At 45.1% G+C, this 13,947-nt stretch overlaps 1 protein-coding gene across 11 annotated transcripts in view; it reads left to right on the top strand.

Moving 5' to 3' along the window:
* The first annotated feature begins 9,570 nt into the window (after positions 1-9,570).
* The window catches only part of ZSCAN2 (zinc finger and SCAN domain containing 2), a 37,102-nt gene continuing 32,725 nt past the window's right edge, over positions 9,571-13,947 (top strand). For 9 of the 11 annotated variants that reach the window (XR_013827287.1, XR_013827288.1, XR_013827289.1 and 6 more), the window contains exons 1-2: positions 9,571-9,678; positions 11,716-12,228. Coding sequence is in view for 1 of the 11 variants with exons in the window: in XM_079914533.1 (XP_079770659.1) it covers positions 11,826-12,228 (403 nt within the window). In the remaining 10 variants the exon portion in view is untranslated. Of the gene's footprint in view, positions 10,006-11,715; positions 12,229-13,947 lie in introns of all 11 variants that reach the window. The other 2 variants (XR_013827296.1, XR_013827295.1) reach the window with 2 other exon arrangements.

Below are 13,947 nucleotides of genomic sequence, written 5' to 3'. Positions count from 1 at the left end.
CTTCCACCTCCTTCTACTCAACCTCCAAAGGCCTGGCCGCATCGCACCCTGCTTCCAGTTCAGGACCTCACCTCCGTTCTCCTTATTCCATCTCTCCCCCACCCTTATGATAACTGGGACGTCTTTTGCTTCCTTGCTTATTGTTCCCTTGCTGCCTCTTACTCAGTCTAGACTCTGGTCGGCTTTTTAATCATGTTCTTGCTAGTGCCCTGGAATTCCTGTTTTTCAACTTTCTAATTCACCCACATGCAGGGGGTTTCCTGCCTTTACTTGTGCAGCTCTCAGTCTGGCAGAAGTGGCCTCCACACTGCCTAGCCAGAGGGGCTTGTCTTCCCACCCCGGTTCCATCTGTCACTCTTTTTCCTCCTGTTGTGCTGGGTTCTACCATCTGACTTGCCTGGGGAGTGGGACAGAGATGGGGAAGACAAGGGAGGGACAAACATCTGGGCCTAGTGCCCTGGGCTGTCCGCCTGGGGGGTGTGGGGGGAGAATCTCCTTCCTCCTTGAGGCCCATCTGATTCCGTTACATAAAAACTTTCACATCATTAGGGAAATTGCTTAATTTCACAAATGTTTTGAGTCAACTGGGAGCTCATTACTAGATATGAATGAAAATAGTGCTTGCCTTCCAGGAACTCCCCAATGGCTCACTAGAGTTTTAAGCCCTTGAGAAGAGGCTGGGGTGAGAAACAAAAAACAAACAAACAAACAAAAAAGACTACAGTGTATGGACTTCACCTTGTTTTATTGGAAATTTGGAAATGTACATGAATACATTTCTTTATGTTTTCTAAGCACAAGAAGGAATTCTAGCTTTTGGTGATGATTCATAGTTATGAACTGTTAAGTCTTGTCCTAGCCTTTTTATTTTATTTTATTTTATTTATTTATTTTTTGGCTGCGCAGCACGTGGGATCCTAGTTCCCTGACCAGGGGTGGAACCCACACCCCCTCCAGTGGAAGTGTGAAGTCTTAACCACTGGACCACCGAAGAAGTACCTGTCCTAGCCTTTTTAAGACTCAGTTTGACCTTGAAAATAAACTGTCTCCAGAATGAATCCAGGCCATAACCTATTAACCCATGCCTTGAATATGGGTGATGTTTAAAGATAATTTTTTAAAGAGGATGGGCTTCCCTGGTGGTGCAGTGGTTGAGAGTCCACCTGCCGATGCAGGGGACACGGGATCGTGCCCCGGTCCGGGAAGATCCCACATGCCATGGAGCGGCTGGGCCCGTGAGCCATGGCCGCTGAGCCTGCGCGTCCGGAGACTGTGCTCCGCAACGGGAGAGGCCACAACAGTGAGAGGCCCGCGTACCCCAAAAAAAAAAAAAAAAAAAAAAAAAAAAAATCAAAGACATGTACATCAAGGCATATATACTTGTTGAAACTCTTTGTCAAGCAGCATCTTTATTTTTTTTTATTAGATATCGGATCTGTGCCTTTCATTGTATATAAATTTTATCTCAGTTGAAAATATTTTTTTAATCTTAAAAAATTACAAATTGAGAAAACTTGTGGACATTAAAAATATTGTTAATAAAATTAAAAATTAAGCAATACACTGAGACTGGTGGGGCCTGAAAGGGCTGGAACTAAGAATGAAGGCTTGGGAGCTGGTAAAAAACTCCTGAGGGAGTGGAATCCCCTAACAGGCCTGTCTGAAGGACTGGCCTGCAGGGTCACCTTGGTGGGAACCTGCACGGGCATCGGAGAGCGACACCTTGTGGTGGTGAGGAGCAATTGCAGAAACAGCCACCATCCAGAGCTTGGGACGTCTGGGCTTTTATCCCACTGGTGTTAGCTTCCACAGGACTCCTTTGTCAGTTACATAAACCCCAAGGCCCTGGGCAGTCCAAGAGAACGGGAAGCTCCAAGAAAGAGGTAATGGGCTAATTCAGTAGTTAAAGGCTAGAGCTAGTTTTAGTTTCATTTACTTTGGAAAATGTTTAAAGACATCCTGATTGGCCACATTCATATGTATAGAAAAAAGAATGAAAGGAAATCCACTACAACGGTAACAGGTTATATTTGGGTTGAGATTATATATCATTTTTATTACCTTTTTAAAGGTTTCTGTATCTTCCAAAATTTCAACAATAATTATATATCACTTTGCTTTTTTGTTTTGACAGAAATATTTATTTTTCTCATAGAGGGTGAACAATGGTATGCTACTATAATTTTTAAATTTTTTTAAAAAGTATTTATTTATTTATTTGGCTGCACTGGGCCTTAGTTGCGGCATGCTAGGGATCTTTTAGTTGTGGCATGTGGGATCTAATTCCCCGACCAGGGATCAAACCCAGGCCCCCTGCATTCGGATTGCGGGGCCTTAACCACTGGACCACCAAGGAAGTCCCTAAATTTTAATTTTTTTTTGAAGACTTAATTTTCTAGAACAGTTTTAAGTTCACAGCAAAATTAAAAGGTAAGTGCAAAGATTTCCTGTATATGCCCTGCCCTCACACATGCATAGCCTCCCCCGTTATCAACATCCCCCAACAAAGTGGTACATTTGCTACACTTGATGAACCTACACTGACATACCATAATCACCCAAAGTCCATAATTTACCTTAAGTTTCACTCATGATGTTGTACATCCTATGAGTTTGGATGTGTCCATCATTATAGTATCACACAGAGTATTTTATTTATTTCTTTTTTTTTCTTTTCTTTTTTGTTTTCAACACAAACTTTCTTTATTTAGGAAATAGATGGAATTGTTAAATTGCTGCTAGGATAGAATAAGATGCTTTTGGCCTCAAGTCGCAGAAAATATAACTAGCAGTGACTTTACAAAATAGATGTTTATCTTATATAACAGAATTCTAGAGGTAGTAAGTTTCCAGATGAGTCCAGCGACTCTGTGATGTCAAGTTCTTTCTCTCCTAATCCACCATCTGTGTTGACTTCTCACCTTCAAGCTTTTCTCCTTCACATGCCAAATGGCTACTGTAGCCTTGGGCATCCTATGACCTCACAGGACCACTTTCAAAGCAGGAAGCCGTGAGGACAAGCAACAAGAGAGCTTTCCTTCTTTGTCTCTCTCTTTACCGTTTGTCAGGCAGCATCTTTATTCTTTTTATTAGTTATCTATTTTATACATATAAGTGTATATATGTCTATCCCAATCTCCCAATTCATCCCACCACCACTTCCCCACTCCTCGATTTCCCCCGCTTGGTGTCCATACGTTTGTTCTCTACATCTCACACAGAGTATTTTTACAGCCCTAAAAATCTTCTGTGCCCCATCTATTCATTCCTCCCTGCCCTAACTCCTGTCAACCACTGATCTGTTTATTGTCTCCATAGTTTTGCCTTTCCCAGAGTGCCATATAGTTGGAATAATACAGCATGGAGCCTTTTCACTTAGTAATATGCATTTAAGGTTCCTCCACTGTCAACACTGCTGTGTATTATCACACATTTTCATGACTTGATAGCTCATTTCTTTTTAGCACTGAATGATATCCCATTGTCTGGATGTGCCACAGTTTATCCATTCACCTACTGAAAGACATTTCGGTTGCTTCCAAGTTTGGGCAATTATGAATAAAGTTACTTAAACATCTGTGTGCAGGTTTTTATGTGGACCTAAATTTTCAACTCCTTCGGGTAAATACCAAGGAGTGTGATCGCTGGATCATATGGTAAGACTATGTTTAGTTTTATAAGAAACCACCCAACTATCTTCCAAAGTAGCTGTACTATTTTGTATTCCCACCAGCAATGAATGAGAGTTCCTGTTGCTCCACATCCTCATCATTACTTTTATTTTAATACAAAAAGTTTTAAGAAGAAATAACACAAAATTCCTCAACATTTTTAGTGAAAAAAAAAATAAATGCACACACATGGTAAAATGTCAAACATTAGGAAACTATAAAATTAAAAGTAATAAAGTCTCCCTCCTGTTTTCTAGTAAATCTTGATAGAGCTACTCACCATTCACACTTCCTTGTATATGCAACAAGAAAAATTTCTGCATGTATAGTAAATGTTTCTTTCCTTTACATTTTTTTTCACAAAATGTATCATATTATGTGCACAGCATTTTGCACCTTGCTTTTTTCACCCACCTGGAGATCTTTCTATGTTAGCATATAGAGATAAATCTCATTTTTTAAAAGGCAATAGAATTCCAAGGAAAGATATTCCAAACATTATTTATCTAGGCCTCTGTCTAAAAACATTAAAATTATTTCAAACTTTGTTATATTCAGTAATAAACATTCTTGTATATACCTTGACATATTTTTATTATTATATCAATGGGATATATTCCTAGCAATAGAATTGTTGGTTCTCCTTCCAAAATGACTGTACCAATTTATACTACCACCAACAGTAGGAGAGTGAATTATTTTCCTCGCTGTCAACACTACTGTGTATTATCACACTTAAAATTTTTGCCAATACCATAGGAGAAAAATGGCATCTATATTTGTTTTGATTTGCATTTAAAAAATTATTAGTGGGGTTGAGCGTGCTCTCTCCCTCTCTCTCTCTCTCCCTCTTTCTCTGTGACCTGCTTATTCTTATCCTTATCCTTTACCCATTTTCCTATTGAGTTCTTGGTCTTTTTCATACTCATTTGTATAAACTCATAGTAAATTAGAAATTAACCCTTGGTTTGTCACATGCGTTACAAATATTTCCCCCACTTTTTCATTTCTTTCTGACTTCATTTACGGCCTACTATGCCTTGCAGATGTTTTTATTTATTTTTTAATAAATTTATTTATTTATTTTATTTTTGACTGCACTGGGTCTTCGTTGCTGCGCGCGGGGGCTACTCTTCATTGCGGTGCATAGGCTTCTCATTGCCGTGGCTTCTCTTGTTGTGGAGCACAGGCTCTAGGCACGTGGGCTTCAGTAGTTGTGGCACGTGGGCTCAGTAGTTGTGGCTTGTGGGTTCTAGAGCACAGGCTCAGTAGTTGTGGTGCACAGGCTTAGTTGCTCCACAGCATGTGGGATCTTCCCGGACCAGGGCTCGAACCCATATCCCCTGCATTGGCAGGAGGATTCTTAACCACTGTGCCACCAGGGAAGTCCTTCGCAGGTGTTTTTAATTTTGTGTTTTCAAATTTATTTTTCTTCCTGATTCTGAGTGCATTAGTTTTATAATTTACAAAAATTCAAGTTGGTTTTGTGTGTGTGTGTGTGGTGTGTGTGTGTGTGTAAAGCATATCAAACACACAGTAGTAAAAGTCCATTAGGGGAAAGTCTATGGCACCAAACCATTCTCTGGGGATTTCTCTACCTCCCAGGCCATGTGGCTCAGTAGGTATCATAGTCGGTGGCTAAATAATTTTGTAAAGAAGTATCTAGGAGCAGCAATCTGATTTGACAAGCCAGTTAGACTCTGAATCTTCTTTTAGGTTCCAAGTGCATTGGAAGCTTTTACTAAAGGTCTCCAAAAAAAATTTTTTTTTCTCTTTCCAATGGTCAAGTAAGTATTTTAGTGATAATTTTCTTCCTATGAACTAGCCTAGGGATACACTAGTGTGTGTAGTGTGTGATGTGTGTATAGTATGTGGCGTGGTATGTGTGGGCACGAACACGCAGGTATTTAATTTTTTTCCTTTTTTCTTCCTGTTTTTTGTAATTAGTCTTTACTTGTAATAGCTTGGGGGACACTGAAGATTACGGAGCTAGATTTCCTCTAAAACACCTCTCAAGCCACCCCTGATGCCACCCGGGCCTCTGTGTCCTGGCAAGCACCACCCCACACTGAGGCCACCTCCCGAGTCATTATGTCCAGCCCAGAGCACACTTGTGTCTCCCCAGAAATATCCTTGAATAGAGCAGTTCAGAATAGGGCATGGGAACGGGCCGGAGGTTGTAAATCCATTTTCCTTCTTGGCACCAGCGGGCTAGAGGAGCCCAGGCCAGCACAAGACAGCTGAGAAAGAGAAAAGTCGGCATCCGCCGAGGGGCAACACAAGGTCCAGAGGGCCTCCCTCTGCCACACTAAATACAAACCATTCATAAAAAACAGGAAAAGATACTGGTCTTGGGGGTAAAAAAATTCCATTCTAAAAAAGAAAAAATCCTGCTCTAGCTCTTCTTTTTACACAGGTATGTGTCATGTGATACTTAATTTCACAATTGTTCAGTAACACTTCCTTGGACCGAATTTCACCTTTCTCTCTTTAAAATAAACATTTCCCTGATCCCCTTCTCTAGTTTCTCTTCCTGTCTGGGCATTCCTACGATGGAGCCCCTCTTTAGTCCTTTCTTTTTCTTTAGGCTGGTCTTACAGCATCCTACAACATTGTTCCTTTAAATGATCTTTTCCCAATCACACTCAGTGGCCGGGCTCTGTGGCCACTAAGTAACAATGAGACAACTAGCAAAAATGAGACACACCTTTCGCACAACCAGAGCAGTCTCCCTTCTTACTCTGTCACAGAGGACAGATTAAGCAATGATGGGGGTCTTGGGTAGGGGGAGTTACTTCCTGCATCCTCAAGGCCCAAAGGCCCCTCTGCCTCATCTGCTCAGGTGTCATTGGCCCTGCTTTTTTTATTATTATTATAAATTTATTTATTTATTTATCTTTGGTTGCATTGGGTCTTCGTTACTGTGTGGGCTTTCTCTAGTTGCGGTGGGTTTTCTCTAGTTGCAGTAGGCGTGGGCTACTCTGTTGTGGTGCACGGGCTTCTCACTGCAGTGGCTTCTCTTTGTTGCGGAGCACGGGCTCTAGGCACGCGGGCTTCAGTAGTTGTGGCTCCCGGGCTCTAGAGCGTAGGCTGAGCCATTGTGGCGCATGGGCTTAGTTGCTCGGCGGCATGTGGGATCTTCCCGGACCAGGGATCGAACCCGTGTCCCTTGCAATGGCAGGCTGATTCTTAACCGCTGCGCCACCAGGGAAGTCCCCACTGGCCCTGATTTTAACTAGGTGTTACAGAAAGCAGGATCTGCCCATCCCCATCTTTTTCACCTCCATCAACTTGAGATGAGCTGGGAGCTCCCAAAAGGCCTTAGGCCGAGCATTCCTTGGGGTGAGTTTCCTTCTCGCTCAACATCTAAAGACAAGTAGTGACACATGTAGTTTCTGCCTGTACAGTTTTTCCTAGAGGCCTTCAATCTCCAGATTGGAGAACTCACCTTTGTGTGGGAGTAACAGTAAGGAAATCTAGGAGCCAGACCCAATCCTCTCTCCCCTGGTGGGTCCAGGGAGTGAGCATGTGACTTAGACTCAACCAACCAAATACTCTTTCCCTGGTCTGGAACCTTGAGAAGAAGGCAGGCAAACAGAGATGGCTGTAGCATCACTAGGGCTCATGGGGTGGGCAGACTGGGCTGTTTGTGCTAAGAGGTTGTTGCTGTGGTTTTGGGGGCCTTACTCTCCTTTTCTTGGCCCCTAACTATTTTCAAGCCTGATACTTTACGTCCCATTTACTCTGTAAGTTCCCTGATATTCTTTCAATAAGTCCCTTTTAAGTTAGCCAGAGCTGTCCTTTGAAGCTTTTAGTCAAGAGTGCTCACTAGTAGAACGGAGCCTCTGTCATCCTTGTGGTTTGGTGGATGGAGAAAGGAATCACTTGGAGGACCAACCCTACTCACTGAACTGGGCTGTTTCCGGGCTTGCTTGCTGCCCCAGGCTGGTCTTAGGGCACTGGCTTGGGTACCAGAACCATTATGCCAGGAATTTGGTCTTAAATGTGACTTGCTCTCTATCTAAATGTAGGGAAGTTCACACTGGCCAGGACCAACTTCTCAGAGAATCAGGCACAGGACAGAGATGGCTGGGTCCAGGATTCTCCTGTGACAAGATGGTGCCAGTTTCTTGTGGTCATGAGTTGGCTTGGGATAGAAGCAGAGAAAAATGAACCCTTAGGCTGCTGGGAAGTTTCAGCTGTATCCCACCCTCTAACCCCCCACCCCAAGCAAACAAATATTTTCCCTTTTGTGTAAATTTCCATTCCTCATGAGGATGAAAAAGTGGAGAAACAAACTTTGTTAATATAAGATCATGTCCAAGAATTATCATCCTCAATCATTTTGGAGATCTTGCTTTCTAGGAATGCTGACCACTGGAGAGGTGGTGGCTGGAAATTCTGCATCCGGGCACTCAGTGCAGACTTCTTAGGCCAGCCTGGAGGTCGGGCTGTCTGCATGTGGTCACTTTGGGCTAATAAATTAAGATGCTACCCTACCAGGGATGTAGCATTCAACAGCTGAACCTCACTTTGCATTTTTATGCTTAAAGAGGTTAATTACTGAAAAATGGGTAAAATTCAAATAATCTTTAGAGTGGTGGACAGAACTTTCTAAGAGTGACACAAAACTCAGAAGCTATAAAGAGACAAGACTGACAAATCTGATGCCATAAACATGTCAAATTTCTATATTAAAAAAAACAGCAAAAAGCGAACAGCAAAGAGAGAAAACTAGCAGCAACTTCTATGACAAACAAAGGAATCATTTTCTTAATATACTAAGAGCTTTTACGAGTAAATGCAATTTAAAAAAAGGGAAGGAGATAGGAACAGTCAGTTCATAGAAAATGAGATTAAAATCACCAATAATCATGAAACATGTCTCAAACATTCATGAAATGAAATTTTCATGAAAATGAAATTTAAATGAAAATTAAAACAAATGTAGTCATTTAATTGTGCATGCCCCCAGTAATTGCTCTGTACAAAAATACACCACTGTTCTATCACAGGCCGTTAAAAGTATCTTTCTCTCTTTTCTTATATTTCTCCCTTGGCTTTCCAGGCAGTTACTCACCTGCTGTCATGGGACAGCCATTTCTTTAAAAGCGCCAACCGTGGGAACCCCACAGTAGAAGCCAATTTCCCACTCTCACCTCCCTGTGCTGACACTGACAATAAGTAACACTGGGTAAGTATTGATACTAAAATGGAGACTTCGAGCATGTGTGCTAGGGGCGGTGTCCCTGCGAGGGAGGTGATGATGGGGCGGGTTCCATGCAAGAGGAGATACACGAAAGAATGGGAGTTCTGCTGCAGAAGAGGCGGGACAGGGCTTTCCTCCAGACCCTGAAACACCACGTGTGAAAACAAAGGGGTGTGCAAAAGCCAGGTGCAAGTGTGGATCTGCAAGCTGTGGGAGGGGCGCCGAGCTCGGCGGGAAGGGACTTCTCCCGAGCGGATTCCTTTCCTGCTCAAGGACTACTTTCGGCCGTCGAGGGGCCTGACAAAATTACTTGCCTCACAGTTCACGGCTGAAAGGGAGCGTCCATTCAACTTTCCCTTTTCATAGAGAACTATATGGAGGACTTAAAGAAGTGAAATGACCCATCCCAGGTCACAGCTCTGGCCCACACTGGGGTCCTGACTGCCAGTCGGCAGATTTTCCTTCCTCTGGCCCTACCGCACTGCACAGGGTATCAATCCCAAACTCTGCTCCGTGTCCCGCGGTCGGAGTCTGCTCGATGGACTACACCTCCCACAATGCCTTTGGCCCAGGCTCCCTCCCTCCGCCCGGCTGGGTCCGTATCCGCCAATAGCAAAGCAGAGTTTCCAGGTGCAGTTCTCGGTGGCCAATGAGCGCGGCGGAGGGCGGGCCTCTCCCGTCCATTGTTCTCGGTGCCCCTCGGGCTTGAGCCACCTTGACTCCGGAGGTGCCGGGCAGTGCCCGGGGGCGCTTTTGCGCGCGGAACGACAGCGGGATTGGCATCTGGTCTCTGGAGAGGTGAGCCCGGAGAGCCAGAGCTGGAGCCGCGCGGGCCGGGAGAGCAGCCCGAGGCAAGGAGATAACGGGCCTGGAGCCAGTGCGGGCAGCCCTGTTGGGGGAGGGGCGTCGGGGGCTCTGTCCCCGTCCCGCGGGCCCCCGCTACCCCGGTTTAGGCGCCCGGTTGGCTCAGCGACCGGACATGGACTTTTCTCCCTAGCGGTGAGCTCCGTGTACATCCAACCAGGGGCGCAGAGTTTAGACTGGAAGGCACAGTGGACGACATCCCGAGCAGCTCATTTTACAGATGGGGAAACTGAGCTTCAGAGGGGGCGTGGCTTGCCCCAGGTGAGACAGCAAGTTAACTGATTAGGAACGGTTTTCCCGGGCTCCCAGTTAAGAGTTGTGTTATACCTGTGTTTCTTTGAGCCATTTGGTGAATACATATTGAGAGCTTCGGTGTTTCCACTAGCTTTTCTTTTTTGTTCTTTTTTTAAAAAGTTTTTCCTTCCCTATTTTTTTTTGTGTGTGGGGGGGTTATCTGAGTCTACGATGTAGTGACGATTTTTAAAAATAACTTTTCATTGCCTTTTAGTCTTTATTTTAAATAATTTGTCATTTCATTGCTCAACATTTTGTAGAATTTCTGTCCAGGTTTTTTCTTTTCCTTGTGTATGTGTTCATTTTTAAAAGGAATTGGGGTCATACTGTGTCTATGGTTTTTTTGCCTTGCTGGTTTTGTTTTTATCCATTAATTTTCATATTATGAGGATTATTTTAAATAATTAATGATTAATAATTATTCTCAGCATAATTTTAAAATTTTAAAAAATACATAGAGCAGAGTGCACAAATCTTAAATTTCATATGTATGCTCTTATGCAACCATTGTTAAATCAAGATATAGAACATTTCCAGCTCCACTGAGCCCCTTCTCAGTAACGGTCCCTCAAAAGGTAGCCATTATTACATTAGCACAGTTTATTTAATTTTATTTATTTGTTTATTTATTTTCGGCTGCGTTGGGTCTTTGTTGCTGTGCGCGGGCTTTCTCCAGTTGCTGCGAGCGGGGGCTACTTTTCGTTGCAGTGAGCGGGCTTCTCTTTGCGGTGGCATCTCTTGTTGGGGAGCATGGGCTCTAGGCGCGCGGGCTTAAGTAGTTGTGGCACACGGGCTCAGTAGTTGTGGCTCTCAGGCTCTAGACCGCAGGCTCAGTAGCTGTGGCGCACGGGCTTAGTTGCTCCGTGGCATGTGGGCTCTTCCCGGACCACGGCTCGAACCCGTGTCTCCTGCATTGGCAGGAGGATTCTCAACCAGGGAAGTCCCACATTAGCATAGTTTTTAATATATTTTACTGTATGAATGTGCCATAATTAACCATTCTCCTGCTGCTGGAATTTTAAGGTGTCAAGTTTTCTTTTTGCAATTAGAAACAATGTTATAGTTGTGTGTCCTTGCAAATAAATTTCTCTTTACAAAGATGGTTATTTTAAAAAATAAATTCCTGAGGGGCCAAGGCTGGATCTAAGAGTACAAACATTTTAAAACTTCATATTTTAGAATATGGTAATAATGCAGTTGAGGTATTTCCTTCCTTCCAGTGAGCGTCAAAGTGTCTTGACATCTGATCCTTTGCAAATCCTTGAGAGGTCCCCTTCAGATAAGAAGGATAGGTGTTATTATCTCTACTTATTAGGTGGTCAGTGAGGTTGTGTGATTGAGTTGTATGTTAGGTCAAGGTCACTCTGCAGCAAGTCTGAACTGACTTAGGGCAGGATAACTCAGTCCTGGGTTCTTGCGAGGACTTTGAATTTCTGTTACTCATGCTTTGGTCTTTTGGAAAGAAAAATACTCTATTTTTCGTGCTTGTGATTCTTCTTAACTTCTCTTGCCATAGAGATGTTTTCAGGAATAAGCCATTTTTCCTTTAAGAGGGACAGGAAACTTCTGTTGATTTGCGGATGTAAGAATCATTTGGTGGCCTGACCTGGGCTGCTGTGAGTTAGATTGTTTTAGGACAGTTTACTTATTGATTCTAGTTCTCTTTCTCATTCTTAGCCAGACTCCTTGTTGAAATTTGAGGAGGGTGCTGTCTTCTCAGAGAGCCTGGCTGGAGAAGACTGAAGGTCAAGGTTAGAAGCCTGAGTGATACCCCCAGAACGTGGATCATGGCCTCGGAGGTGCCGAGAGTAACCACTCCCCTGAGCCCCTTAGTCCGTGTCCCTCAAGAGGAAGATGACCAGGAGGAGGAGGTCGCCACCATGATCCTGGAAGACGACTCCTGGGTGCAGGAAGCTGTGCTGCAGGAGGATGGCCCTGAGTCGGAGCCCTTTCCCCAGAGCGCCGGCAAGGGCAGCCCCCATGAGGAGGTGGCCGGAGGGCCACAGGGTGCCCTTGGCCGTCTTCGAGAGCTCTGCCGGCGCTGGCTGAGGCCAGAGGTGCACACCAAGGAGCAAATGCTGACCGTGCTGCCAAGGGAAATTCAGGCCTGGCTGCAAGAGCATCGGCCCGAGAGCAGCGAGGAGGCGGTGGCCCTGGTGGAAGATTTGACCCAGACCCTTCGGGACAGTGGTGAGATGCAGAACCTCGTAGGGAGAGGGTGGGAGCAGCCCTCTGAGATGGAAGAGTGTGGTGTTTGCAGAGGAGGAGAAGGTGGTATCCAGGACTGAGTTCGGGTCAGCCCCATCCCTCTACTCTGTCTGCAGGTGATCAGCACATTGTCACCCCAAAATGCCCTGGTTGTGTGCAGTGACAGTTCCAGAATTTCGGTATAAGAGGGGCTTAGAGGACTATTCTCAGAGCCAGATTTACGTAGTTAGCACAGTTTTTTTGTGTGTAGTTGGAGCGGTTGGGAAGCTGATGGAGGTTATGGGGTGAGGGGCTGAAGACCCCCATAAACCACCCCTTGGCACTTTCACCCAGTTGTGCAATAAACTTCCAAATATTTAAGTTCCAGCAATTAGAAAAACCAAATCCTGTTTTAAAAAAGTGATTATTTTTGTGAAATCAAGGTGAATGACCAGCTAATAACTAGGGACTTATCTGTGGTATAAAGTCATCCCAGGCTCTTAAAAGAGTAATTCCAAACCTGAGCTTTTTGCAACAGTTAATATATTTGTCTCTTGTGTTATTAATACGTTGTGGGACCCATGCACGCCGTTCAACCACTCTGCCTCCATTCTGGTCTTCAGTTGTAAACTGGGCTGCCTTGCTTACCAGATATTTACTTCAGATCTACCTGTGCCCCTAGGACTGTTTCAGGACCCCCAGGAACCAATGGCTGCCTCTGTGGGAATGTTCAGGGAACGGAGTGGGGAGAGGAGAGGAGAGGTCAGAGAAGGCTTCACAGAGGATGTGGCACTTGAGCAGGAGTTGAGCTGGAGGGGGGTTTGGAAAGGCGCAGGGCAGGGGGAGGGTGTGGCATCCCAGTGGAGCTGAGGCTCAGAAGGGTGGACCGGTGTGGGATCGGTGGGATGACCATATAAGGAAGGCTGGCTGATTGGAGTGGAAAGTGTGTTTTTAGGAAGGGGTAGGAAATAGGGTCTGGGGGAAGGGTGGGTGAGGCTTAGACCAAATGTCTTTGGCCTCAGCAAATTCTAAACTAGGGCCCCAGGGGCATGGGAGGAAGCTGAACTTAGCAACAGGATGCAGGTTTGATTACAGGAGCGAGAGGCCAGAGTGAGGAGAGCAGCCAGGAAGCCGTCTGGATGCTGGATGGGCAGTGATAGGGGTGGGTCCAAGGTGGGGACTGCAGGGGAAGAGGAGGAGACTGGACGCATGTGAGAAAGAACTAATAGTAACCCTAGCCAGCACTGATGGATCCTTTTTGTGGGCCAGCCAGCGTGCCTAGCATCTGATATGCAAAACTCACGTAAACTCTCAGAGAGCCTGGCTGGAGAAGACTGAAGGTCAAGGTTAGAAGCCTGAGTGCTTCCCCCAAGAACGTGGATGATGGCCTCGGAGGTGCTGAGAGGAACCACTCCCCTGAGCCCCTTAGTCCAGGTCCCTCAAGAGGAAGATGACCAGGAGGAGGAGGTCGCCGCCATGATCCTGGAAGACGACTCCTGGGTGCAGGAAGCTGTGCTGCAGCTTGGAGACAAGCGGAATTATCATCACTGGGGAAGATAAGTGACTCCCTCAAGGTCGCGCAGCTAGTACGAGGCTGAACCAGGATGCCAGCTCAGGGGTCTGAGGACGTGGCTAATGTTCTTAAGCATTTCGTCACATCTGATGCAAAGTCATAGTTGCCGGTGGGATGTTGGAAAGAGGGGCTGCAGATGAGGAGTAAGA

The sequence above is a fragment of the Stenella coeruleoalba genome (assembly GCF_951394435.1).
Source record: "Stenella coeruleoalba genome assembly, chromosome: 2".
NCBI classification, from domain to species: Eukaryota; Metazoa; Chordata; class Mammalia; order Artiodactyla; family Delphinidae; genus Stenella; species Stenella coeruleoalba.
This window is presented reverse-complemented; position numbering and strand designations above follow the sequence as displayed.